Source organism: Lepus europaeus, chromosome 18, assembly GCF_033115175.1.
Source record: "Lepus europaeus isolate LE1 chromosome 18, mLepTim1.pri, whole genome shotgun sequence".
In the NCBI taxonomy this organism is placed as follows: Eukaryota; Metazoa; Chordata; class Mammalia; order Lagomorpha; family Leporidae; genus Lepus; species Lepus europaeus.
In genome coordinates, this window is record NC_084844.1 from 33,305,058 (window position 1) to 33,331,962 (window position 26,905).

General features: G+C 57.1%; 2 protein-coding genes across 2 annotated transcripts; one reads left to right on the forward strand and one right to left on the reverse strand.

The window, feature by feature from the left end:
* The first annotated feature begins 745 nt into the window (after positions 1-745).
* Positions 746-16,422, forward strand: LPO (lactoperoxidase). The gene is made up of 11 exons (XM_062216703.1): positions 746-818; positions 903-905; positions 4,822-4,939; positions 5,105-5,267; positions 5,876-6,082; positions 7,151-7,475; positions 8,092-8,252; positions 13,109-13,361; positions 14,109-14,282; positions 15,617-15,854; positions 15,985-16,422. Exons 1-11 carry the CDS (start codon positions 746-748, stop codon positions 16,190-16,192), a joined length of 1,923 nt encoding a protein of 640 aa, XP_062072687.1. The 3' UTR covers positions 16,193-16,422.
* A 2,304-nt stretch (positions 16,423-18,726) lies between these two features.
* On the reverse strand, positions 18,727-26,682 carry MPO (myeloperoxidase). Its single transcript, XM_062216576.1, has 12 exons — positions 26,607-26,682; positions 26,363-26,456; positions 25,276-25,451; positions 24,962-25,085; positions 24,756-24,885; positions 24,479-24,685; positions 23,472-23,790; positions 22,163-22,323; positions 20,975-21,230; positions 20,365-20,535; positions 19,581-19,818; positions 18,727-18,934 (listed from the first exon to the last, which is right to left on the reverse strand). The coding sequence occupies exons 1-12, from the start codon at positions 26,680-26,682 to the stop codon at positions 18,727-18,729; spliced, it is 2,160 nt and encodes a 719-aa protein (XP_062072560.1).
* Between the last annotated feature and the right edge of the window lie 223 nt (positions 26,683-26,905).

Sequence of the window (26,905 nt, forward strand, 5' to 3'; positions counted from 1 at the left end):
GGAGGCAAGAGAGTGCCGGAGGCACGTTCCAGGCTTCGTAACTACATTTTGCAGGCCTGTGACGAGACAGGCACAAGACCCAGGACTGGGGGTGGGGTTGTGACACAGCAGATTAAACTACCACCTGCAATGCCAGCATCCCGTATCAGAGCGCCAGTTCAAGTCCCAGGTGCTCTGCTTCCAACCCAGCTCCCTGCTAGTGCACCTGGGAAGGCAGCAGAAGTACTTGGGCCCCTACACCCACATGGGAGACCCAGATGGAGTCCCTGGCTCCTCACTCGGCCTGGACCAGACCTAACCACTGCAGATTTTTGGAGAGTGAACCGGCAATGGAAGACATCTCTCTCTCTCTCTCTCACTATGCATTTCAAATAAATACATCTTTTTAAAAATAAAAAGAAAGCTCAGGATTAGAGGCTGTCAGGGCAATATTGGAAACCCCGAGGCACTTGATCCCACCCCATCACTCAGCAGGCCAGGAGCTCAAGACATTAAGTAACCTGCCCAAGGTCACGGTCGCTAGAGCAGATGCCAAGCCATGGGGCAGGCCTCAGCCCCAGAAGCCCTCTCCCGTCATCACCTCTTTCCATCTTTCCCAGCACCCAACAGATGCTTAGTGAGTGGAAATGGCCGTGCCTTCCCTGTCCCTGCGTTAGGGCAGCCGGTGCTCCTGCACAGGCTTGGCCTTCTGTGACTCAGTTTCTCCTCCTGGGCTCCCCACACGGTCCCGTATCTCATTTCAGTGATGAGGCTCCTTCTCCGCGGCCTGGCCCTCCTGGCTTCCCTGTTCCTGCTCCAGGCTGCAGCGTCTGCCACAAGTAAGTGCCTGTCCAGGGCCGTGGTACCAAAGGTCAAGTGCCAGGTGGCCAAGGACAGCGGACGGTCACCCTCTGGCAGTCCAGGGGGTGAGAAATGCAGAATGAAGGTGTGGGCAGGGGCCATGCGCCTCTGGAGGAGGATCCTCCCTTGGTGGCTCCTGGCATCCTTGGTACTCCCTGGCCAGTAGCTGCGTCCTGCCAGTCTCTGCCCACGGCCTTTCCTGGTGTCCTCCCCTCTTCCTACAACACCCACCAGTTATGGGATTTGTGACCTACCCTAATCCAGTGTGACCTCATCTGAATTAGCTACATCTGCAAAGATTCTAATTCCAAATCCAGTGCTAGATGCTTGTGAACTTCAGGTGGACACCACTTAACCCACGACATTCTCCTTGTCCCGAGAAGGGATCCAGCTCCCCCACTGCAGACCCCAGGATGAGTGCAAACAAGAAATCCCCTCCTCCCAACACCACGGCCTTCCCCAGTCAGGGCGCTGGTGGTCAGTGGGCTTTGGGATGGGCTTGCCTGAGGGCCCGTGGGACCACCTCTCCAGGATCCAGAGAACTTCCCAGCACCTCGCAGCCCAAGGCCACTACAGTGGCTATGCTCAGGCCTCTGGAATCCCAAGGCACACTCCGGGCATTTAACTGAAGATGCAGGTGTATCTGTCCCATTCTGAGCTTTCCACCTTCCAGTCGCTGGTGGAAGCGTCCAGATCTTGGGTCTCCTGCCTGCTCAGACTTGAGAGGCGGATGTGATGGCTGACAAAGAGGGATGCAGAAGCAGACAGCATCCCTTGGGAGTGCTGTCTGATTCTTCTTCCTCTGCGCCCCCCAGCAGGGACCTCCAGAGCTGTGGCCATCTCTGATGCTGTGAGTCAGGCCAAGGTCCAAGTCAACAAGGCCTTCCTGGATTCCTGAATCAGGTACGTCCGATGAGAACATCCAGGCCAGCCCTGACAAACCAGAGAGCCAAAGCGAGGCTCAAACCTGCCCTTGTGCAAACCTCGCAAGAATGTGGCAAGTGGGAGCAATAGCTCACAGCCCCTGACAGCCTCGACTTTGAAGGCTCCTGGAAGAGGACAGCTCATCTAATCCTGTACAAACTCTCTGCTTCTATGGGTCACACATTCCAGAGTCCCAGGAAGCTCCCAGGTAGAAGTGTGCATTCATGTCATTAACGGTGACGGACTTGGGTCCTCGCCCTGGAGTCAGGAGGAGGTGCTGTGTAAAGGGAGAGCTGTCGGGGTCGCTGCAGTGGCCTGGGGCAAGCCAGAGAAGCACAAGGGACAAGTTAGGCCTCAGCCTGGCCCCACACGGAGAGCTGGAGTGCAAGGTGCCTTTCAGAGCCTCTCGCAGGAGAGCTGTGGAGCCAGGCAGGGGAGTGTTTGTTTGCTGCAGGTGCGGGGCTGGGGCAGGTGCTGCAGCTCCTCCCTAACGCCCAGGCACCTGACACCCCCAGGTGCAGCATAAGGACCCGAAGCCCCAGGCTCCTGGCTTCCCTCCCCTCAGAGCTGCACCAGGCCTGGAGGGAGAGGAGGAAGCATGGGCTGCTTTCCCTTTCTTAGTCCCTCCTTCCCAGCCTGGTTCTCTGACCCCTGGGGGGGGGGGGTAACGCTGGTGACCCCAGTGCGGGAACACAGCAGGGGGTGAGCCCTGGGGACAGCGGGGGGGGGGGGGGACACAGAGCCCAGGCAGGGGGAGGCAGGAAAGAAGGAGCATTGAGGATCTTGCTGGGGACCTTCAGAGTAGGACCTGGGAATCCCAACAAGCCGGGGCTCACCAGACCATGGGGACGGTGACGCCAACACCTGTGAGTTCCACGCCGTGCCAGATGCAGCTCCAAGTGCTTTCCCTTCATTCCTCACTAAATCCCACGGAGTCCTGAATCCAACTGTCCTAAGAGCTGTTTCTGAAGCCCACCATGATCAAACATCATGGGCCAGCTCTCAGTGTCCTCATCTTCCTAAGGAAACGATCACAGAGAGGTTGAGTCACTTGCCCAAAGGCACACACAGCTAGCATGTGGCCCTCAGGAGTCAAACTCAGCCCATCTGTTGCTAAGGCCACTTGTAAGTCTCCAATGGAATAAATTATGACTCCCGCTTCATAGGTGAGGGGAAAATCACTCAACAGGCACTTAATTCAACCAGTTCTGGTGGAAATGGCCCTCAAACCAGGGTCTGGCTGGCTCGGGGCTCCTGCTGTAGGCCGGCCTTGTCCAACAGAACACTCAGTGATGATAAAGGGCTTCGCGACAGGCAGTCCGATAGAGCAGGCCCTGACCACGCGTTGAAGTTGGCCAGTGCAAGTGAGGAGCTGAGTTTTTCACTGTAGTCAACTTCGATGTATTTCTACTTAAATAGCTACCTGGGGTTGGCCGTCACCACACAGACAAGGCAGCACCCTGGGCACCGGGCCACCCCATCTCTTGCAATAGCAGCAAAGAGCATGTGGCTTATTTCTTGGATTTGGGTTTTTCCAGGGTGCAGGGAGGCTGGGAGGGAGGAGGCCTGCTAGGAGCCCAGTCACCACAGTCCCCCTGGTGCCTGCCTGGCTCACCCCATGGTCCTGCAGGCTGGGACACAGCATCCTCCTGCACTTTCAACGGAGGTGCTGGCCCGCTGTGTAGTCACAAGTCAGGCAGCTATACCCACCAAGCAGGGTCATCTTTGTGAGAAGTCCTCTCATCTCGCACACAAGGAAACTGAGGCACGAGGTCGTCATGGGGGACTCCCCTGACACCTCGCCTTTGGTCACCTCTGAGTTGTCACAGAAGAAGGATTTTGGCTTCTCACGTTCCACATGGAACATCAAGGAATAACAAGGCTGCACTGCTTGCCCCGGATGTGCAGTCCTGGGCCACAGCCAAACCCCACACCAGCTCCCAGGTCAGGTGCGGGGGTGGGGGTGGGGGGATGATTTCAAGGCAGAGCTGGAGGCCCAGGAACGCCTTCTTTCTAGAATTCTCCTAAGGTCCGATGGCACACCAGCCACAGGCCGGGGTTCCTCAATCTGAATCAGGATGCCCGGGGACCTGTGTGGTGTTGGGGTTCCCCAGCCGCTTCTGAAACATCCCAGCCACAGATCCCAGGAACCACGGCTGTCCACCTGCCAGCCTTCCGTCAGAGCCACACCTAACAAAGCTCAATACCACAGACGCCTGGTCCTCCCAGAGGAGCTCTCCCAGTATGCAGAGGATGGGCCGCCGAGTGCACAAACATCGGCTTCCCACAGGCTGCGCCCCGCACCGCACCTCCCTGCACCCACACCACCTCGGGTCCCTCTGCCGGGCCACCAACCCCTTCCACAGTGACCAGGTCAGGACGTCCCACTGCTCTGTTCTGTACCGCAGGATGAAGGCCACCATGAGCTCCGAGACGCCCACCAGCCCACAGCTCTCGGGGTACTTCAAGCACGCCAGGGGCAGGACCCGCACGGCCATCCGCAGTGGGCAGGTGTAGGAGGAGGCCTATAAGAGACTGAGGCAGGAGGCGTCCTTGTCCAACATCACAGGTACGGGAACCCAGGAGCCCTCTGATGGCCGGGCAGGGCCATTGTCCCGTGGGACAGAGCAGAGTCCCTGGCTGTTAGGAGCAGTCCTGCGCTCCCAGAAGCACTTGGTGGCTCCCTTCTTGGAACTCCGGTCCAGGTGGGCAGATCCAGGAGCAGCTTAGAAGACGGCTAAACCACTGCCCTTTTAGGGGGAGAAGGAACTCCCACCTAGCAAAGCCTCATCACCAACTCCTAATGGATATCGGTGCCCTGGGTGTAATCCCACCTGCAGGGCCTCTGCCAGGAATAAGGCTAAAAGCCGAGCACATGGGCCCCTGTCCCAAGCCAGGGTCCTCACTTCTGCCAGAGGAAGGGACAGGGAAGCCAGCTGTGTCTGAGGACTTACTGAGACTGTGCTGTGCTCTTGTTCTAACACGCCCAGTGGACACTCCCAGCTGCGATTCCCCAGGCCCTCAGAATGGAGACAAAACAAACCCCTTCTGTTTCAGGCCCCAGCCTGGACTTGGCTTTACTCTCCAGGGAGGTGGGCTGTGATGGCCCCACACCTGTAGTGAAATGCGACATGCACAGCCCTTACCGCACCATCACCGGGCACTGCAACAACAGGTGACCGTGCCGGGCAAGCGGCGAGGACTCCGCACCTGCTCCCGGGCCCGCCCGATCCCCAGGGCTGAGGGGTATGTGAGAGGCCCTTCCACCCCCTTCCCGCTCTGGCTCCTGGGCTTCGAACCTGGGGCCGGCCGGGCTGAGCGCGGTCTCGCTGGGTTGCAGGAGAGAGCCCACGCTGGGCGCCGCCAACAGGGCACTGGCACGCTGGCTGCCGGCCGAGTACGAGGACGGCCTCTCCCTCCCCTTTGGCTGGACACCCGGAAACGGACACTGGACACCCGGAAATGGAAACTGGACACCCGGAAACGGCTTCCCTCTGCCGCAGGTGAGGGCGAGCACCCGACGGCCGGGTGAGGGCGGGCGGGGTAGAGCAGGGTGCACCGCCCAGTCACCAGCGCCGGGCAGAGACCGGGACGCTCCCTGGAGGTGCTCCCCCACAGTGCCACTGGAGGGCAGCAGAGCCTGGAGCCCAGCCACGCGCCGGGCACGTCCCAGGTGCTGCAGGCCAGACACCCTGGGGTCTCCGGGCAGATGGCCTCCCTGTCCCGTTCTGCTCCCGTTTCCCCTGCCCCAGCCCCTAGCGTGCATCAGCTGTTGTTTGCCTGGAGGTCATGTATGTTGGCCTCATCTGAACTGACAGCCGCTCCCCCGAGCCCAGCTCCCATTCCCAGGCACCTGGCACCTCGGTGCCTTTATGTCAGATGCAGCCTGTCCATTTTCCTCCCGGGAGTGGAATGGGCGCTGGCTCGTGCAAAGCCGGGTTCAAGCCCATCCCTGCCCCTTCGCCACAGCAGGCTCTTGGAGAACTGATTGCACCTCTCTTGGATTTGCAGGCTCCTCCTGGAGGCTAAAAGTACCCGATCCTAGGCACTCAATAGCCTGCAGCTAAACTTGAATTCTTCAGCCTGCCCTCTGCTGTATCTCCATCTGTAGGCCCGCGAGGTATCCAACGAGATCGCAGGCTATCTGAGCGAGGAAGGTGTACTGGACCAGCACAGGTCTATGCTGTTCGTGCAGTGGGGTCAGGTCGTGGACCACGACCTGAACTTTGCCCCCGACACCGAGCTGGGCAGCAGCGAGCTCTCCAAAGCTCAGTGCGAGGAGTCGTGCGTCCAGAGAGGCAACTGCTTCCCCATCACGGTAGGGCCCCGCCCTGGGGGGTCACCCACAAGCCCCAGACATCCCCAGCCCATCCATCAAGTAGCACCTGTGGTAGGTCTTGAGTGCTCTCTGGGTAGCCCCCCAAGCCTCATCCATCCACTCCTTCACTCACACTAAGCACCAAGCGTTGGGAAGTGAGGACAAAAGGCCAACACTGGGAGGCCCTGGAGAGGAGCTGTACCACCTGGGGGCTTTTAAGGAATGCAGAATCTCAAGCCTCGCCCCAGATGCTGGCAGAGAGAGCCCACATTTTACTGGGCCCCCGGGAGAGCTGCGGTACACACGGTGAAGCTCTTGGCACACTGCTGTATGCCATGACGTCGTCGGCTATAAGGATGACCTCATTTCCTAGAAGAAGCTGAGACGTGATAGCCACATCAGAGTGAAAGCAGGGACTTGGGGGGCTTTCCAGCAGGGACAGGAAGCGTGCCCTTCTTCTTGTTCCTGGGTTTTATGGTTAGAGAGTCAGGTATTCACTCAAACAGCTGTTAGGGCTGTGCACCGTGGTATAAAGAACAGGAGCCGTGGAATGCAGCCGGCTTCTGGATCTCACATCTTTCCCTTTCTGGTGTGTGGGTTCTTAGGCAAGGTATTTAATCTATCTGAGCCTCAGTTTTCTCACCTGTAAAATGGATCCAAATTGTCTACCTTACAGGGTTTTAGGGGGACCACAGTGGGATAAAGGATGCTTAATACCTGGCACATAGCAGGCCATAAATAGTGTAGCTGTTATTTAGTAGTTATTAACAGACCCTTTCCTATCTCATATCCTGCTTTCATGTCCAGGGATCTCAGGACCTCCTTCCCACCCAAAAATTCAGAGCCCCTGCCAGGAGAAATGAAAGCTTAGACAGCAGATGTCATGCATTTCAGGGTACTACGGGCTCAGGAAATAGCACAGTGGCAGGAGGCATCTGGGGACAGTGTCTGATACCGAGGTCTTAGAAGGATGCCACCGCCGTCTTTGCATCCAAACTGGCCTTAGGGAGAAGCTGCCAGGGTCCCCGGTGCCCCCCTGCCCAGTCACCTGCCCCAATCTCTCTGCAGTTCCCGCCCAACGACCCCAAGGTGCAGACTCAAGGGCAGTGCATGCCTTTCTTCCAGGCCGGGTTCGTCTGCCCCACTCCGCCCTTCCAGGCCCTGGCCAGAGAGCAGATCAACGCTCTGACCTCCTTCCTGGACGCCAGCCTCGTGTACGGCCCCGAGCCCGGCCTGGCCAGCCGCCTGCGCAACCTCAGCAGCCCCCTGGGGCTCATGGCCATCAACCAGGAGGTCTCAGACCACGGGCTGCCCTACTTGCCCTTTGACAGCAAGAAGCCGAGCCCCTGCGAGGTCATCAACGCCACTGCCCGCGTGCCCTGCTTCCTGGCGGGTGAGTCTGCACCGGGACCAGAAGGGCCCAGGACAAGGAGCTCACCCAGGGGCCTTTGCCAGTCATCCTCCAGGAGAAACGCACACCAAGCCACAGCTGGCCCTGGTTCAGGACTGGCCAAAGGGCCCAGCTGGAAGAATCTAAGCACCAGTGTTAGATTCCAAAAGGTGGTGGTAAATGCAATTGCAAAATGAGCGTAGCAGTGGGTGTTGGGCCCAGCAGTTAAAGACACTGCATGGGATGCCCTCATTGTAGATCCAAGTAGCTGAGTTTGAGTCCTGGCTCCACGTCCGATTCCACGTTCCTGCTAATTTTAGTTTTTTAGTACATCACCTGAGGCCTCTCCCACGGTTCTGTGTAGTAAGCCATATTCTCCCGTTTCCCAGATAGGGAGACTGAGGCCCAGACATGTCAAGTAACTTGCTCAAAGCCACAGAGCTAATAGTGTGAGTACAGAACTGAGACTCAGGCCAGTGATCCCCACCTGCCCCTCTCCACTCCTCTCCAGCTGACTTCCCTTAAGTTAATTGGAAGGAGGAGCTTAGGAGAGGGTCCTGGGGGCTGGGTCCTGGGGCTGCTCTGGAAGAATACAGCTTCCTGCCTTCTGGGCTTCCAGGAGACTCCCGGGCCTCAGAGCAGACCCTGCTGGCTGCTTCTCACACCCTTCTTCTGCGGGAGCACAACCGGCTGGCAAGGGAACTGAAGACACTCAACCCGCGGTGGGGCGGGGAGAAGCTCTACCAGGAGGCCCGGAAAATCCTGGGAGCCTTCATTCAGGTACAGAGGCGCGGGAGCCCACGCCCACCAGGCACCCGCTCGCAGCTCTGCCCTCCGCTCCGTGCCACACCTGCAGCCAACCTCCTGCTCCCCACACTCCTCTTTTTCCCTTCTCCTCCTTGGCCTCATTCTTCTGAGCCCTGCCTCTTTTCGCTTCTTCGGCATCTCGGTCCAAAATCGAATGCCCAGATACGGTGTGTGGGAAAGTTGGTTCACGTGTTGGTTGTATCAGTGTCCCCTGCCCTGCTGCCATCATGGGTGTCGTGGGCTCTGTCACCCCCTGGGATTGCTACCTAGCAGTGACTGGGTTTATTCTGAGTGGCTTTGCTTCCTTTTGAATTCCCTGCACCTAAGCTGCAGGTCGTGCGCATACTCAATGATCCTGTGGCTTGGCTGACTGACCAACTCGCGGAGACTTAGAGGGGCTGACGTGTTGATATTACCCAGGCACATATTTTTAAAAGCACTTTATCTCAAAAGAATTATGTATTCTTAGAAAGTTGCACAAAATGTATAAGGAGGAGGTCCCATGCCACGTTCATGCAGCTTCCCCTGTGCTGACATTGTGCATAACCGTGGTACAGGAGAAAACCAGGCAGCTGGCATTCCTACAAACCATAGAGAGTATTCAGATTCCACCCACTGGGAATGCAGTTGTGTGTGTGTGTGTGTGTGTGTGTGGCAGGGGCAGGGTGTTGTCTGTGTAGCTCTGTGCCGTTTCATCACGTGTGTGGTTTTGTGTGACCACCACCATGATAAGGATACTTAACTGTCCCATCAGCCACAGACTCCCTTCCTTTAGAATAAAGCCACAACAGCCCCACTCCTCCCAGATCCACTGATCTGTTCTTCATCTCCATGGTCATGCTCTTTCATAAACCTTATGTAAATGGAATCATGCACTATGCAACCTTTTGAGATTCATCCAACTTGTTGCATGTAGCGATAGTTCATTCCTTTCTTTGCTGAGTAGGCTTCCACGGTGTGGATGGACCACTGTTTGCGTAACCATTCTTCACCTATAAGGGCGTTTGACAAGTTTCCAGCTAGGAGCTACTATGAATAATGCTGCTGTGGCCATTCGTGTTTAAGTTTCTGCATGAAACTCTGCTTCAATCTGTACGTCTTCCACCAATTTGGAGACAGTTCCAGGAATTGTTTCTTCTGTTTCACCCCCTTTGTCCTCTACTTCTGGGGCTCCATTGATAAGAGATCTTTTGTTATTGTTCCATAGAATGCTGATGTTCTGGTTTGCCTGGGGTCTGTTTTCTCTCTCTTATCCAACTGCAATAAATTCTTTCCATTTGCATTCAACTCTATTCTCCTTCATGTTCACTGTACTACTGATTCTACCCGAGTTTTTTTCTTTTTCTTTTTTTAAAGATCTGTTTATTTGTTTATTCAAAAGGCAAAGAGAGAGACAGGGAGGGAGGGAGAGAGGGAGGGAGAGATAAAGAAAGAGATCTTCCATCTTGATTCACTCACCAAATGGCCAAACAGCCAGCCAAGTCTGGGCCAGGCCGATGCTAGGAGCCAGGAACTCCAACCTCTTCTCCCACATGGGTGACAGGGGTCCAAGTGCGTGGGCCATTATCCACTGCCTTCCAGGTACATGAGCGGGGAGCTGGATCAGAAGCGGAGCGGGGAGCTGGATCAGAAGCGGAGCAGCCGGGACTCAAATCCAGCACTCTGATATGGTAGGCTGGCATCAAAATCAGCAACTTAACCCACTACACCACAACACCCTCCCCCCAAGTGTTTTCTTATCTCAGTTAGTGTATTTTCACTTCTATAACTTCACTTGACTTTTTTATAATTTCTACTTCCTTGCTAATATATCCTTGCTTTGTATTTGTTTCAAGAGAATCGGTTGTTGATTTTTGAAGCACTTTTAGGACGTCTACTTCAATATCTTTCTTTGCAGATAATTTCAGTATGTGACTGATGTTGGCACTGATGTTGGGTGATGATCTTTCTCACTCAAATGCAGCTTTCCTGGTGCTTGGTGTTAGGAGGGACTTCCAGTTGGATCCTGGACATTTGGGTGACTATGTGAGGATCTGATTCTATTTTCTGTTTCAGTATGTGGCGACCTTGCTTAGGGTTAGCATGGAGGCTCTGGATGACTTCTGTGGGTTTTCTGTTCCGACGATAGCTTGGCTTCCTGAGCCTTGCCCTGCTAGTCTGGTCTCCCACATGCTTCGGGTGCTTCTGCGCTTCCTACTCCACCCCGGCTGGTGCTCTCTGCGAGCAGGAAGGTACTTTTCTGGCTGCCTGCTGTTGCTAAGCAACCTTTAGGGGAGCAGATGCCACTGTACCTGGATCTCCTTGGTGAAGAGACACAAGGCCTCACTGATGCCACCACTGCAGGCCCATCAGAGCATCCACCAGCTGGAACGTGGATCGGGACAGGGTGGCCAGAGCTGGTGGACGCTGTGACATGGGGGTTGGGAGTCCTTACCTGGCTCCCCTTGTCCCAGTCCCTTTCTCTTGACTTTTTTTTTCTATTCCTGTTGGAGGTCCGAGATTGCCGTCTCCCCCGAACCCAGTCTGAGAGTCTGGAGGAACTCACACTGTGATCCCTGCAGTCCCCCCCTCTTTCTCCAACCTCCCGGGTCTCTTTCTCACTGCCTGTTGAATCATTCCCGGGTGTTTCGTTATAGACTGGGTGGACAGGAACACGCAGAGTGACTCTGCCGCGCCTTGTTCTAGAACCAAGCGCCTTTTCCACATCCCGCTAGTCATCACAGAACTCTCTTCCCATGTATTCTTTCCAAAATCTCCACAATCCAAAATTTATTATTTAACAATTGGACCCAGAAACACTGCTGCTGGAGATGTTTGCAGAGTCACCCAACATAGCAGAAAATGTCTGCCTGAAATTTGAAGAGGCAAGGCTCACATTATTTTAACTAAGGCCGCAGCAATGAAATGCCAGCGAGCAGCTCAGACAATAGCGTTGCCTCACGGTCCTGGAGCTGGAAGTCCAGGTGCCCCTGCAGGCCGTGCGCTTGGCTTACAGGAGGCTGTCCCCCCCTCCCCCCCACGTCACACGGCCTTCTCCTGAGCGAGTCCTCCCGGTGTCCCTCTCTCTCCTCACACGGTCATCAGCCACACTGGGCGAGGGCCACATCCTTACGACCTCCTTTAGCCTGCATTCCCTCCTTAAAGGCCCTGTCCACCAACGTGGCCGCATTGGTTAGGGCTTCAACACAGGAATGGGGGTGAGGGAGAGGCACAGTTCAGTTCATTACAAGGCTCTGTGGACTACAAGAAAAAAGAAACTTCCTTGGCCTGATTCAAATGTTCAGCATCAGGGCAACCCTATATATGTGTCACATGGGAGATGACAAACCTTTCTCCTGGAACCCAAACCCTCACCAAGAGTTGGAGCCAGCGACTAGAAGCCATCCGGAATTAGGCCGCAGCCTTGGCTCTGGCTCTGCCTCCTTCCTGCTCCTCTCTCTGCCTCCCCATTGTCCTCTGCTTTCTTTGTAGATGGGTTTTCTGTGCTTTTCAGAACATGGCAGAAAATGACCGGGTACCCGTATGAGCCCCCCTGTGCGCTCAGATCAAGCACCATCTGGAACAGTCTAGAACAGCTGCTTCCAAAATCTAAATTCCTGGGAGAGAGAACCTGTCTCCCCAGCTTGATCTGGTGCCACACCTGGGCCAGCCACAGCCGCCACAGCCAGGGGACCGCCTCGTGCCGGCTGCTCCATGTGAACCCCTCAGGCTATGCCACTGAAGAAACCAGAAGCAACATAAATCAGTGAACGCAATAGGAGGTTGCACACATTTAAAGTAAGGGTGAGTGGGTGTTTAGCACAGTTAGGATGATGCATGGCACACCTACATCCCATATTGGAATGCCTGGGTTCAGGTCCCTTCTCCACTTTTGATTCAGCTTCCTGGTAATGCACACCCTGGGAAGCAGCCGGTTATGACTCAGGTGCTTGGGTCCCCGCCACCCATGTGGAAGACCAGGACTGAGTTCCTGGCTCCTGGCTTTGGCCTGGCCCAGCCCTAGCTGATGTGGGCTTTCAGGGCATAAACCAGCAGATGGAAATTTTTTCTTTTTCTTTCTTTCTCTCTTTGTTTCTTTCTTTCTTTCATATATCTATCTTTCAAATGCACTCATTAAACAAATTTAAAATAATGGTGGAAACCAGGTAGGAATGTGGGAAATGTTAAGTGAAAAAGCAGATATTCAAAGGGATGCATTCTCCAGGATTATTGCTGCATTAAAATATGTATCATATACACAAAAACTAGAAAGAAAGGGCAACAAATTAACATCGCTGTAACTGTTGTGTTACGTGGAGACCTGATATTTCTATTCTGAATTTTTTTATTTGTGTTAGTTCCTTGTTTCTGAGTAAAAGCAGAACCAAAAACCAGTTTCTCCATGGTGCCACGTTTCTTTCGGAACTGAGGATTGGATGAACTTCCCTTGGTTGCCTCTGAATCATTCCTGTTGTTCTTTGTTTCTCTTGCCTGGCCTATGGAGAAACGTTTAGTAATATGACCATGTTACCTTAAAGTGACACACAGGACTGCCACTTTAGCCACAAGGTCACAAACGTAGAGCAAAGATGGCAAAGAGAGTACATCTCAAGTACCAAATTCAAATGGCCAGGGCCCTATTGAGACAAATCGTGAGCATTCAGCTAAGAGTGATAGGATCGATTAGCTCTGCCTGCCATGGTCACAGGAATGGGAATCCGGTATGTATGCTATCTACTCGTCACCCTGGATTTCTGACTCTTCATCCCTCTTGGCCACAGTTCTCCAGCCTCGCTCTGCAGAGGTGAGAGCCTCTCGCAGCTTTCCTCACGACTGGTTTCTCCCCCCAGATCATCACCTTTAGGGACTACTTACCCATCGTGCTAGGTGACAAGATGCAAACGTGGATCCCCCCATATCGAGGCTACAACCAATCTGTGGATCCCCAAATTTCCAATGTCTTCACCTTTGCCTTCCGCTTCGGCCACTTGGAGGTGCCCCCTACCGTGTCCTGCCTGGATGAGAATTACCAGCCGTGGGGCCTGGAACCAGAACTCCCCCTGCACACCCTCTTCTTCAACACCTGGAGGATGATCCAAGACGGTACGTCCTTGTAGGGAAGTGCCCATGGCTTGGGAGTCAGACTCGGAGCACTCCCGGTGTGACCCTGCGCCAGTGCCTTCATCTCGCTGAGCCACAGATTCCTCCTCCAATAATGACACCCATCTCAGGAGCAGATCCAAAGCATTAAATGCAATGCACGTGGAGCACTCCCCACAGGGGTTCCTGATGCAGAGGGGTGACTAGTGAATATTACTTATCCATATTTCTTCTCTCCTTTGGGCTCTTAAGGTCCCTAGGATTTCCCTCCTCCTTTCCAGGTAGACTTCTCTGACCTCTGAAGAAAGAATTTCTTGGTTGTTCAATAAATTGCCCTCTTCTAGTCTCCCCTAAAGCCTTCTGCCTCAACGCAGGGCCAGAGGTTGGACCCGGCCCTCCTGTTTCCCTGGGCTGGGCCATGTTGAGGCTTCCCAAGTCAGGGCCATTCTCTAAGGATGTATTAAGCTGTGTCTCCACCTGCTGCAGTGCTTCCCCAGGGTTGTATGGAAAGAGAAGGATCCAAAACCATGGACTAGAGCTGGGTGTTCAGCCCTGCCGCGGGCAGTCTGGACTCCCCTCTTCCCCTGAGCGCACCCCACATGCTGCCTGGGCTCTTCTCTCTCTGCTTCCAGCCTGAGATCTTCAGTTGGCCCTGCTTGCCACTGAGAGTCTGCTGGAGCCAGGGGTCAGCTGCGGGACACGTCCCCACTCTACCCCATCTAGGGACAGCCTCTGGGTCTCCCTTGGCAGGTGGACTTGATCCTCTGGTGCGGGGCCTGCTGGCCAAGAAGGCCAAGTTGCCAAATCAGGATAAAATGATGACAGGAGAACTGCGCAACAGGCTTTTCCAGCCGACTCACAAGATCCATGGTTTTGATCTGGCCGCCATCAACATACAGCGTTGTCGGGACCACGGGCAGCCTGGTGAGTGGGCCTGGGGTCTCCCCAGCCTAGAGAAAGTTTTAGCTACTTGCTGGGGCTCCTGGAGACTCCCCCTCTGTAACCCTGAGGATCCAACCAAGTTTGAAACTGAAGGCAAACCAGGTTGTTTATTTTGCTTGTTTTTGTTTTTCTCTTTGAGAGACAGAGAACAAGAGTCAGACAAACAGACAGACCATCCACTGATCCACCCTTAAGTTCCAGCAACAGCAAGGGCTGGGCCAAGATGAAGCCTGGAGCCAAGAACCCAAGACAGCAACTGCTGTCTCCCGGGGCGCACATGAACAGGAAGATGGAAGCAGAGCTAGGACTTGAGCCCAGGCACCCCAGTATGGGATGCGAGCACCCCAACAGGTGTCTTCACCACTAGGCAACTGCCCAACCCTGGTTTTTAAAATCACTTTATTCTGGGGCCAGCGCCGTGGCTCATTTGGTTAATCTTCCACCTGCGGCACCGGCATCCCATATGGGCGCCGGGTTCTAGTCCCGGTTGCTCCTCTTCCAGTCCAGCTGTCTGCTGTGGCCCGGGAAGGCAGTGGAGGATGGCCCAAGTGCTTGGGCCCCTGCAGCCGCATGGGAGACCAGGAGAAGCACCTGGCTCCTGGCTTCAGATCAGCGCAGTGCTGGCCGTAGCAGCCATCTGGGGGGTGAACCAATGGAAGGAAGACCTTTCTCTCTGTCTCTCTCTCTCTCTGTCTATAACTTTACCTGTAAAAAAAAAAAAAAAAAAAAAAAAAAAAAAAGAAGAAGAAGAAGAAGAAAAGAAAAATCACTTTATTCATGCATGAAATGGAATCCTCTGTTCTCCCTAACACAGAGACAAGAGCACACATTTGCTTCTCTCTTGGAGTTGCTCAGTTAAAAAAAAAAAAAAAAAAAAAAAAAAAAAAAAAAAAAGACCAAAATTTAACCTGTAGAACCAGCTTAAAAGTCCAGAAAAGATGAGGAAAAGAACAGAGTCTGCTGACTGTTGGGCCTCCCCCTTTTATAGCCATGAAAGGCAATTCCGTCAGGTTGTCTGAGATCAGCTCCAAGCTATGCTGGTTTTTAGACACAGAGCCTGGGGCACGTCATTCACCGTTTCTGTCCCCCAGCTGACCCCTCTGTCCAGGTCTTAGAGGAGAGCCCAGACCACAGTAAGGACCACATACCCTGCCAGAGACTGAAGTCCACAGACAGACAGCCGCAGTCTCTGCCTCCCCTGTGCCAAAGGCCGCGAGCTCTGACATTCTGGGCTGTGGAGCTGGAGGGGCTGTGTCCCCAGGGCGAGCTGGGAGCAGGATCTCTGGGATGACACAGCCTCAGCATCTCCGCCCTAGGGTACAACTCCTGGAGGGGCTTTTGTAGCCTCTCGAAACCCCAGACCCTGGAGGAGCTGACTGCAGTGCTGAAGAACCCAGAGCTGGCCAAGAAGTTGCTGCATCTCTACGGGACCCCAGACAACATCGACATCTGGGTGGGGGCCATCGCGGAGCCCCTGGTAGAAAGGGGGTGGGTGGGACCGCTCCTGGCCTGCCTCTTGGGCAAGCAGTTCCAGCAGATCCGCGACGGAGACAGGCAAGTGACACGGGCTGGGAAGGCCGGGAGCCCTCCTCCCAGGTGGGTGTCCCAGTGCCCCGGGGGAGGCCCCTTTCCTTCCCCTGGGCAGAGTGGGGAGGGGCCAGCAGCTGTACCTGTGTCTCCGCAGGTTCTGGTGGGAAAACCCTGGGGTCTTCACGGAGAAGCAGCAGCAGTCTCTGCGGAGAGTGTCCTTCTCACGCCTGGTCTGTGACAACACCCGCATCACCAAGGTCCCCCTGGACCCTTTCCAGGCCAACAGCTTCCCCCAAGGCTTTGTGGGCTGCTCAGCCATCGACAAGCTGGACCTCACACCCTGGGCCTCCCTGGAGGATTAGGGGCCTGGGCTCCCCCGCTCCTCAGTGTCATCTCAAGCAGGTTCAACGGCCTGTCCCTGGGAGCCCTCTGCCCTGGCCCTGGCCCTCGTTTTCAGCTGGGCTTCTCTCCGCTCACCAGCCAACAGCTGGCCCAAGCCCCAGGGCAGACACTTGCAGCTCTTCCACTTGGTTCCTACCACATCTACCCCCACCCTGCGGCCTGTGGAAATCCTGCGCCCCCGAGACGCCCTTCTTGTCCAGATCCTCTCTCTGTTCTCTGAGCCCGAGACGTCCGCCAGCACGGTGCTCGGCACACTCAGGGCTCAGTGGAAGCTGATGACGGACTCAAGGTGCTGGCAGGGACGCCGCTCCCCTCGGAAGGCGGCACGGACTCGCAGCTGACCCCACGTTCTGCCTCGTGTGCGCGGGGGTGTGGGGTGCGGGGTGGGTGGGAGTTCTGAGAGCTCTTAAAGAAGCCAGAAGGCACAGGGCTCCTGGGGAGAAGCAGTGGCCATGAAACAGCCAGGGAAGGGCTTGGGGAGAATCTAAGCTGGTGGTGCAGCGGGAAAACCAAGACGGGGTCCCCCTGCAACTCAAAGGCACCCCCTTCCAGAGGCCCGGCCGGGAAGCCCCCTCTGCCTCCAGGGCAGTGCTGGGAGCCAGGAAAGACTGAAAGGGCAGCTCCACAATATCCCCTGCGCCGATTCCCATTATACAGTCGCACGGTGGGTTTGTTTGCTTTTAATTTCTTTATTTGAATGGCAAAGTGATAGAGTAAGGGAGGGGCAGAGAGAGAGAGAGATCTTCCATCTGCTGGTTCACTCCCTCAAATAGCCACAACAGCCAGGGCTGGGCCAGACAGAAGCCAGGAACCTGGAACCCCACCCGGACCTCCCCCGTGGGCAGCACAAGCACTCGGGCCCTCTTCCACTGCCTGCCCGTTTCCATTAGCAGGGAGCTAAACTAGAAGTGGAGCAGCCAGGACTCGAACCAGCACTCTGATACGGGATGTTGGTATTGCAGGTGGTGGCTTAACCCGCTGTGCCACAACACCAGCCCTCACATGTTCTTTTTAATTGAAGAATGTTTTTGCACAAGGTGAGGGTAGAGCCGAGCGAGGCTGTGAGGCAAGGCTGGGGAAGGGAGCCCCGCCCGGCGTGGTGGGGTGGGAGTGGGAGTGGGAGGGCCTTAGCTGTGCAGCCAGAAGAGCCCAGGAGCAGAAGCCCACTCCCCGACCATGAAATGGGTAGGAGGAGGATTTCTCTTGCGCTCACCACACTGAGGGCCCAGCTTGACCTGGAGGCCCCGGGAGCAGGTCAGACTCCAGCGTCCTTCATGCCTTCCGTCCCCCAGCTGTAGCCACCCCCTCCCATGTGTGGGAAGACAAGAGGGAAGAAGGAAGGGGCCCACAAGTCGATTCCACGTCAAGCTCCAGGCAGGACTGCTAGGGCAATATGCCACCCTCCTCTCTCCTCAGCCCTGGTCTGATTCTGGGCCCAGCCATCGCCTGCCTCTTCCCTGGGGACCTGGCCATGAGAAACCAGGAGTGAGAAGGAGTCTGGACCATTGAATCACTGTGTCGGGCTGCAAGGATGCAAATGCAGAGGTTCCTGCCATCTGGGGACACAGACCCAGGGGTCCCCGCCATCTAGGGAGCACCTGTCTGCCCATAAAACCTCTGCTACTCCCCCTCCCCTGTCTCCTACCCCCCCCCACAGGACAGGGTTTTGTCCCCTCTCCTGCTGAGGTGCCAGCCCTTTGCAGACAGGGACAGAACTGAGAGCCGATGGGCGGTGCTTTATTATCGTAAGCATTAGGTACAAATGGTACAGAAGGGCCATGGGCCCCAGGTGCCCTCCAGGTAGATTCCTGTGAATAAGCAAGACAGCAGGGTAAGCAAGGGTAACGGGAGCAGTGGGCTAAGCCTGGCTGGCCCGGGCCCCTGGTTCCACCCCACAGCCCCACTGCAAGGGGTTCACTCCATGGGAGTCGCTGGTCACTCTGCTCCCCAGGACACAGCCCAATATGAGCGCCTGGAGGCCGCCAGCGGGGTCTCCCTTGTCTCCATGTGTTTCCAGGCCTTGCCCAGTGCTCGGCACACAGTAGGTGCTCAGTTGCTGCAAATGGAGCCATAACCGTGGTTATTTGCAGAGGTTCAGAGGCCTTCAGGCTTAGCAAGGTAGAGCAAGGTGGGCGTGATTGAAACCCAGGCAGTCCGGCTCCTGGGCTGTGCTCCTCCCCAGTCTGCTTGGCTGCCTTCTGTATACTCAAGGCTCCTGTACACAGCAAGCACACACTCATGAATGGCACACATGCACAGCACATAAAACACTGCCTGTGTTCACGGGCCACATGGGCATGAATTGCCCGTTTATGCACAGTGTGCACACACATGCATACACACACACACTCACCCAGGAATGAACGAGCACCCATCGCTCTATGTCACAGGTGGCCCCTAGAACAGGGCAGGCTCATCCGGGGAGGGGGACCTCTGTGCTCCAGAGCGGCCAGCCCAGGTACCCCCTTCACTGCGGCGCCCCCTTACCCGGCCTCTAGGCCCTCTCCCTCCAGGAAGCCAGGTCCAAAACAGGCAGAGAGCTGCAGTTGACAAAGTCCCGGGGGAAGGAGTTGGACATGAAGATGTTGTTCTTGGACACGGTGGTGATGCCTGTGTTGTCGCAGATGATGCGGGGCAAGGAGACCTTGGCCAAGGCCCGCTGCTGCTGCGTGCTGAACACGCCCCTGTTCTCCCACCAAAACCTGTGCGGGGAGCCACGCAGACATCACGCCTGAGCATCTCATGGCTGGGAGGCGCCAGCCGGCTCCAGCTGCGCCTGGGACGCCAGAGGGGCACGGCAGACTCCACAGAGGAGCTGCAGGCACACTGGCAGCCCAGGGCTCTTCACGCTCATGGTCCCCCACTCCCAGCGCAGAGTCCAACACCGCTTTCCTCTTGCCCCCAGCCCGTGGCCTCCACTGGGCGGACAGCCGACCCCAGCCCGTGTCAGCATCCACAGGAGCAGAATCCTAGACACAGCGGATAACATGTCCACCCAGGGAGGCGCCCCTTGGCCTGAAGACCCAGAGATGGAGGCATCAGGACCGCGATGAATGAGCTAGGGTGGGACTTCAATAGTGACTGACAGCTCTCTCTGTGGGTGCACAGTGAACCCTGAGAACATGCCTCCTGCCTTCCTGCACAACCAGGGCATGTCCTGCTACACCCCCAACAGGTTCAGGGCACATGACCTGGAGACCCTTTAGAACACAGAAAAATCCCCTGACTCCTTCCAGGCCTTCTTGCGATGGGAAGACAGCCAACCCCCCCCCCCCCCCCCCCCACACACACACTACACTGTGCACACACACATCGCAGCAGGCCCAGCCGCCCCTGCCGCCTCCTCACCGATCACCATCCCGGAGCTTCCTGAACTGGGTACCAATGATGCAGGCGAGGAGCGGGCCCACGCGGCCTCCGGGCTGCAGGGGCTCGGCCACGCCCCCTATCCAGATATCGATGTTGTTGGGCGTGCCGTACTGCGCCATCAGCTTCCTCGCCAGGTCCAGGTTCTTCAGCACCGTGCCCAGCTCACCCACTGTGCTGGGCTGCGGGAGCCCGCAGAAGCGCCTCCAGGCATTGTACCCTGTATGGGCGAGGGGAGGTGGCTTGGGGTAGGTCCAGGTGGGGAGCTCACTGGCGGTGGCAGATAAGATCCTCGTGCATGCCATCAGCCCAGAAAACCCACTTTCCTGGCTACCAAGGCCATGGACAGAGGGAGCCCTGAACCCCCAGAGCTGGGAGCTGACCCAGCTCCCATCGCAGACTTGGCGGGAGCCCCTGGCCAGGTTCCGAATCTCTCCAAGCCTCAGTCAGCTCATCAGTAGGGTGGAGGCGATAATAATCTCTTCCTCCTCAGAGCTCATGTACAACAAAGCAAAGTGAGATGATGATGATGATGATGGAGACAGAGTTTCAGGCTGTAGCTACGCTGTCACGCTGATGATGCAAGTTTGGGGATTTCAGGATGCAAAGGAGGCCAAGAGGAGCTAGCAATGGAGTACATGGCCCCAGGGAATGGTAGGGGCCTGGCAAAGGGCTGGGGCTGGGGGTGGCGGAGGGAATTGTGGGCGGTAGGAGGCATTGAAGAGGGCAGGGAGCCAGGGGTTACCTCGCAGGTGGCAGCTCTCACCTGGAAGGCCATGGTCCCTGCTCCGCTGCATGTTCAGAGCAGGCAGGTCCAGCCCGATCCTCATGACCTGCTTAAACAACCGCTCCCGGATCTCGTCCACCGCGATTTGATTCTGGCGATTGAGCTTGGCAGGGGTGGCCATGAGGCCCCGGAGGATGGGGTCAATGCCGCCTGGGGCAGAAGGAGCAAGCGGAGGGGCAGGGTCCAGCTCAGGACCAGAGCTCAGGTTAGAGGCAGAGCAAGTCCGGGTGGGGCCCGGGAGACTGGAGAAGAGGGCTGGACACACACAACACCGGGCGCCAAGGTGGCACCACACGACTGCAGGGGCCCACAGGTCTCCAACGACTGCCACTCAGACGTGCAAGGCCACCTGGTCTCCTGGGTCACGGAGAGCCACCACTCATAGGGAGGCGCCAGCTCTCCCTGAGAGCCATTTCCACCCCCACTCCTTATTATCGGATCCAGAGACAGAGGCAGGGGGAAATGCAAGTGGAAAGTCAGACTCTACCCCAAAAATGGAAGGAAAAGTTTTTCCCATCTCCATCTGCTGGCAGCCACACCCACCCTGCCCTCAGCTGCCAGCCGCCTCTCCTGGCCTAGATCTGCTCACCTTCCAGCACTACCCTCCAAGTGGCAAAAAACACCGTGCTGAGTGGGACACGGGAGTTGGGCCCCGTGGGCCGGTACTTGTGGTCCAGGCGGAATGTGAAGGGCTGGATGAGGGTGTGGCCGTAGCGGAAGGCGTTCGTGAACACGTTGGCGATGCGTGGGTCCACGGAGTCATTGTAGCCTCGGTACCTCGGCAGGTACTTCCTCATGGCTCCTGGCCCCAGCACTAGGGGCAGGTAGTCCCGGTAAGTGATGATCTGGAGAAAAGTCACGTGCAATGGCCTGACCTGACCTTGGGGGTCCCCCCTGCCGACGTTCATCTACGGTCACCTCCCGCAGTTCCAGATCTAAGCCTAACAGAGCGGCACTGATGGGCATACACAGAGCCCCACTGCTTACTGGCTGTGTGTCCTCGGGCCAGTTATTAACCACCTGAGCCCCAGCTCCCCAAATGTACATTGGGATAATTATATTGCCCTCTGCCTTAAGGGAGAAAATGACAAAGCACTTTGTTGGTGATGGCAGCCCCTCCCTTGCCCTTGGATGACTGGCATCTCATTCCTCCTATGAGAGCTGGGGAATGGGAGTTGTTGAAACTCTTCACAGTGCCCGGCAAGGCCTATGGGAGGGCTCAGCACAGGTTTGTGGAAGGAGGGGAGGCAGGAAGAACACAGGGCTACCCCCCGTGCAAAGGGAGGCTGTGGGACAGTCTCACTCTAGAGCCCACTTGAATTCTCCCTGAGGCTTAAAAGAATCTCACTTGAGTTCTCAGTGTGAGTCAAAAACTCACCCTCAGCACCTGCAGCTCTGTCCCCCTGCAGAGTCTCCAAATGCGCGCGCGTGCGTGTGTGTGTGTGTGTGCGAATGCTTACCTTGGGGAGCACTTGCGGGTTGGGTGGGTGATGACAGAGCCAAAGGGAAGAGGGGGTAGGGAGGAGGAGCCAAGAGTGACAAGGAGAGAGAGAAGGGACAAGCATTTTCTGAGCCGCTGCTATGTGGTGGAAGACGCTGACTGAGCTGCCTCTGTCGGGTGCGTCGTGTCTGCCGGGTGTTTTTGTACATGTCCTCACAGCACCATGATGAAGAGGCCACAGCTCGGGAGGTGAGTGGTTTGCCCCAGGTCAGAGCGCCAGGACGCTGCACAGGCAGCGGGATCCCGAGTCAGCTGGGTGCTGGGGACGTGACCTACCTGCACTATGGCCCCCACGATCTTCCGGGCTTCCTGGTAGAGCTTCTCTCCACTCCAGCGGGGGTTCAGGCGCTTGAGCTGGGTGGCCAACCGGTTATGCTCCCGCACAAAGAGGGTGTGCATGGACGTGAGCTCAGGCATCTCGCTGGCGCGGGTGTCCCCTGAGGGAAGCAGGAGTCCCTGTCACGTCTGAGACCTCCAACCCAGAAAACATTTGCTCCACTGAAACTCCCTGGCCAGCCAAGGCCTGGAATGTCTCCTCCGCGCTCCCGCTCTGTACCCATCTTCCCACACGGGGCTCTCCCTGCACTCCTAGAGAAGCCGCCCTCAAACACGCACAACCCAGGAGGGGCAGGTGTCTGGTGCAGTGGTTAGGATGCTGCTCGGGACACCCACATCCTGTATCAGGGGCCTGGTTTGAGTCCTGGCTCCTCTGCTTCCAATCCAGCTTCCTGCTAATATTCATTCTGGGAGGTAACAGATGACGGCTCAACTACTTGGGTCCCTTCTGGTCTCCTGGCTTTGGCCTGGCCCAGCCTTGACTGTTGTGGGGCATTTGGGGAATGATCAGCAGATGGAAGATCTCTCTCTCTCTCTCTCTCTCTCTCTTCCCTTCAAATAAAGTGAAAATAACTTCAGTTTCCTTTCGGTAGAAAAGAAAGAAAACACACAGGAAGACTTCCGCCCGCTGCCCAAGCCGTATTGCCCAAGCTGCTAGCTGTCTGCGTTTGGAATCCCGGCCTCTCTTGGTTTGGGTGACACGTGGATAGGAGGGCCTCCTGGCACGGTGGAGCAGTGCCATCCACGGACTGTCCCAGACGACGACAGTGTTCTATGTGTGCCCAGCAGGGCCGGTGACCACCAGCATGTGGCTAGCACAGCTGGGAAACAGAGTTATTATTGAAAGAAGTAAAATGAAAATAGCTACATGGGGTTAGCGGCTACCACACTGGACATGTGGCTACTGCATCGTGCCATGTTGTGATTCTGGAGGGTGAGGGAGCCACATTGCCCCAAAGCTCCCTGTCCCAGGGCGACTGAACTCTCCTCTCTTCCAGAGACCAGAGGAGAAAGAGACAGAGAGACAGATGGAGAGGCTCCGCAGCCAACCCTGGGTCTCTCTTAGGTTGGGGGAGGGGCTTATCTTGTTTCCTTTCAGGCTCCACCCAACTTGTCACTAAGGCAACTGATGAACATCAGGAAGCAGGTGAGGACCTTCTCTGTAAACACAAACCTACAGATGCTCACAGACAGGGCCCCTGTGGCTCCAGCAGGCACGTCCCAGTGCCCCACACCACCCCAGACTGACCTGCCAGGAAGCAGGGGATGCGCACGGAGCGGTTGGTGAGGAGGCAGGGGTCGTCGTGCAGGGTGTCGAAGGGCAGCAGGGCCCGGCCGTTGTCGCGGAAGCGCTGGTTGACGGCCAGCAGTCCCAGCTGGTTGGTCTGGTTGCGCAGCTTGGCGGCCAGGGGGTCCTCGCTGCCGTACACCATGCTGGCGTCCACGAAGGAGGTGAGCGCATTGATCTGGTTGCGGATGGTGATGTTGCTTGCGGTGCAGGCCGGGCAGGAGCGGAAGAAGGGGATGCAGTCGCGTTGGTTCTTGATGCGGGGGTCATTGGGCGGGATCTGCAGCACAGGGGAGAGGCTGGGCTCCCACACAGAGGGTCGCTGGAGAGGAGAGGCCGCCCCACCCCCTCAAACTGCACAGAGGCCTCTGGGGCCTGGGTTCCAGGAGCAAAGCACCCTTGAGGTGCCCCGCTGATAACCGGAACACCCAGGTGGGAAGGGTTGGGGGCGCTGCCAGCCCTCCACCCCTCCCCACGAACTCTAATGCTACCAGTCTCCCTCTCTCCTCTGGGTCCTGCCTCTCCTCCTTTCTAGTCTCTCTCCATCTCTCTCTCTCCTCTCCCCCCACCCCTGCCCTTCCCCCTGTCTCTGTCTCTACCTTGACCCTTACCTGTCTATTCTCCTGTCGCTTTCCCCCTCTCTCCTCTTCCCTCCTCATGAGCCTGGATCTCAACCACCACCCACTCAGCCCTGCTCCCACCCCCAAGCCAGACCCTCCCACTCCTAATGTGGCCATGGCAGGACGGGCTCCTCCCTGGGAAGGCACCCACAGAAGGGACATTGGAAGGAGCCTGGCACTCCACCACTAGGAATCAGACAGCCAAGGTCGAACAGACCCGGGCCGTCTCGGAGGAGGGAGGCAGGTCCTGCCGGACTGGCGTTGATTCTGGACACGGAGAGGCAAGGCTGGTCGCCTCCCCTGTTCCAGGCTGCATGGACTGCCGTGGGCGGGACAAGCAGCAAGCACCTTGAGGGGGAAGCAGGGCGGCTGCTGCAGGCAGCTGGTCTCGCAGTTGAGGCCAGTGATGAAGGAGACCCGCGCAGCCGGCTCGGGCGTGAAGTCCAGGTCGTGGTCGAGGAACTGGCCCCACTGCATGAACATGATGGAGCGCTCGCGGTCCATCGTCAGCTGCTCGGTGGGGAAGCGCACGATCGCGTTGGAGACGGCGCGGGTCTGCGGGACACAGGGCGTCAGGGGCGCTTGGTCTCCGCGGGCCGTGCCCCCGCCGCCCGCCGGCGCTCACCAGTGGCACCGCGAAGCCACCGCGTTTGACTCCAGGCGTCCAGCCGTAGGGCAGCGAGAAGCCGTCCTCGTACTCGGCCGGCAGCCAGCGCACAAAGGCCCGGTTGGAGGCCCCCAGAGTGGGACTGCGTCTGCAGGGGGAGGACAGCGCGCTGGCGAGAGGTGGCGCCGCGGGCCGGACCCTCGCCCACCGCCCTGGGGTCGCACCTGTTGTTGCAGTGTCCCGTGATGGTGCGGTACTTGTCCCGCTCTGGGCACGTCACCCCCACGTCCTGGTAGGCGCAGCCACTCGCCGTGGACAGCACTCTCAGCTGAGCGGGTGTCAGCACGTCTGCCCGGGAAGACGTGCGTGGGGGCGCCGCCCTGCTCCCCTCTGCCAGGCAAGGGGAGCAGCCCTGGGCTCTGGGGCGGGGCCAGTGGGAGATGTGCTGGCTGGGGTGCTAGGGAACCTCACGGGAGATGGGCAGTTACTAGCAGGGGTTTCTAGTGGAGCAGGTGCCCAGTAGGAGGAGCCCCAGTACCAGTGACATTGAAGGGCCCTGGCAGCAGGGACCGCAGCTTCCTCTCCAGCAGCCCCAAGGCCACGTGCAGATAGTCAGCGGCCCTCACAGCTGTCCTGGTGGCTGCCACTGGCTGCTTGAAGTAGGACAGGAGGTCCATGGGGCTGGCCGAGCCTCTGCGAAGCCGCTGCTTGATGCTGCTTAGAGAAGGGAGGAGTGAGGACCACAGAAGGGGTGCGGCGATGCTCAGCTGAGCCCCAGCCAGATGGGCACTCAACACAAGGTTGGGTCTGGGCCAGGCAGAAGCCAGGAGCCTGGAACTCCCATCAGGGTCTCCCTCGTGGGTGGCAGGGACTCAAGCACTTGAGTCATCTTCTGCTGCTTTCCCAGGTGCATTAGCAGGGAGCTGGATCCGGGGTGGAGTAGCCAGGACTGGAACAGGCTCTTGTATGGGACGCCAGTGCTGCAGGTGGGAGCTTAACTCCTGGGCCACAATGCCAGCCCCAAAGGAGTTTTTTGTTGTTGTTTTTTTGTTTTTGTTTTTGTTTTTTAATAAAAAGGAGATAAGTGGGGCCAGTGCTGTGGTGTAGGGTGTAGCGGGTAAAGCCTCCCCCTGCAGTGCCAGCATCCCAAGTGGGCACCAGTTTGAGACCCGGCAGCTCTCTGCTATGGCCTGGGAAAGCAGTAGAAGATGGCCCAAGTCCTTGGGCCCCTGCACCCACGTGGGAGACCTGGAAGAAGCTCCTGACTTTGGATTGGCTCAGCTCCAGGTGTTGCAGACATTTGGGAAGTGAATCAATAGGTGAAAGACCTCTCTTTATCTCTCTCTGTCTCTCTGCCTGTGTCTCTGCCTCTCACATAAATAAATCTTAAAAAAAAAAAAAAAAAAAAGAAAAGAAAAGAAAAAAGAAACGGAGATAAGCGCCCAGACAGAGGCAAGGCCATGAGAGGGGTGATTTTACAGATGTTCTCACTCCCAGAGGCACAAAGATAAACAGAGCCCAGCACCTCCCCATCAGCCCCGCGTCTCCCCAGAAACTGCCCGCTGAGGGCTCCCCTTCTGAAAGGCCTGGCGCGAGCTTGCCCGAGCTCGGTGCTGGGTGCCCACCTTTCCCGCCGCTCCTTGTAGGCCTTGTCCACTAGTCGCTTGGCCTCCTCCATGCAGCTCAGCACCACCGAGGTCTCCACCTCCCCCAGCACAGCTGCCCAGAGCAGGGACCACAAGCTTAGCAATGAGCACAAAGGGCCCCGTCAGGCCCCAGTGCCAGGGAAGCCTGCCCCGAGTTCTGGGACTCAGCACTCCCATACCCACCCACCCAAGCACCACCTCTGCCTCCTTTCTGAGCCATTACCTGGAGTGGCACCGTCAGAGGACCGGGGCAAGGCCGCAATGGCCAGGAGCCCTGCTAGGGCCAGGAGCAGCTTCATCTGTACAACCCAGTCAGTGCCCTGAGAGTGTTCCACCAGCTCTCACTCCTGGGCGCCTCGTGCCCAGCTTCACACCAGCCCCACTTCTGGGGGCCCTGTCTGTGGATGAAACCAGGCCTGCTTGAGTTAGGGGTCCACAGCACCCCCACCCCCTCGCCAGCTGCCATCACCCAGCCAAGACCCCACCTCTGCAGTTCACCTGACGTTGGCAGCGTCTCCCAGC

Excerpts from the sequence above, each read along its gene's own strand:
- MPO (XM_062216576.1), bottom strand. The coding sequence starts at position 26,682 with ATGAAGCTGCTCCTGGCCCTAGCAGGGCTCCTGGCCATTGCGGCCTTG. Across the intron at positions 25,086-25,275 it reads AGGGCCCTTCAATGTCACTG|ACGTGCTGACACCCGCTCAG; the intron begins GTACTGGGGCTC and ends CTTCCCGGGCAG. Across the intron at positions 22,324-23,471 it reads CATCCCCTGCTTCCTGGCAG|GGGACACCCGCGCCAGCGAG; the intron begins GTCAGTCTGGGG and ends TGCTTCCCTCAG.
- LPO (XM_062216703.1), top strand. The coding sequence starts at position 746 with ATGAGGCTCCTTCTCCGCGGCCTGGCCCTCCTGGCTTCCCTGTTCCTG. Across the intron at positions 6,083-7,150 it reads GCAACTGCTTCCCCATCACG|TTCCCGCCCAACGACCCCAA; the intron begins GTAGGGCCCCGC and ends ATCTCTCTGCAG. Across the intron at positions 15,855-15,984 it reads CAGATCCGCGACGGAGACAG|GTTCTGGTGGGAAAACCCTG; the intron begins GCAAGTGACACG and ends GTGTCTCCGCAG.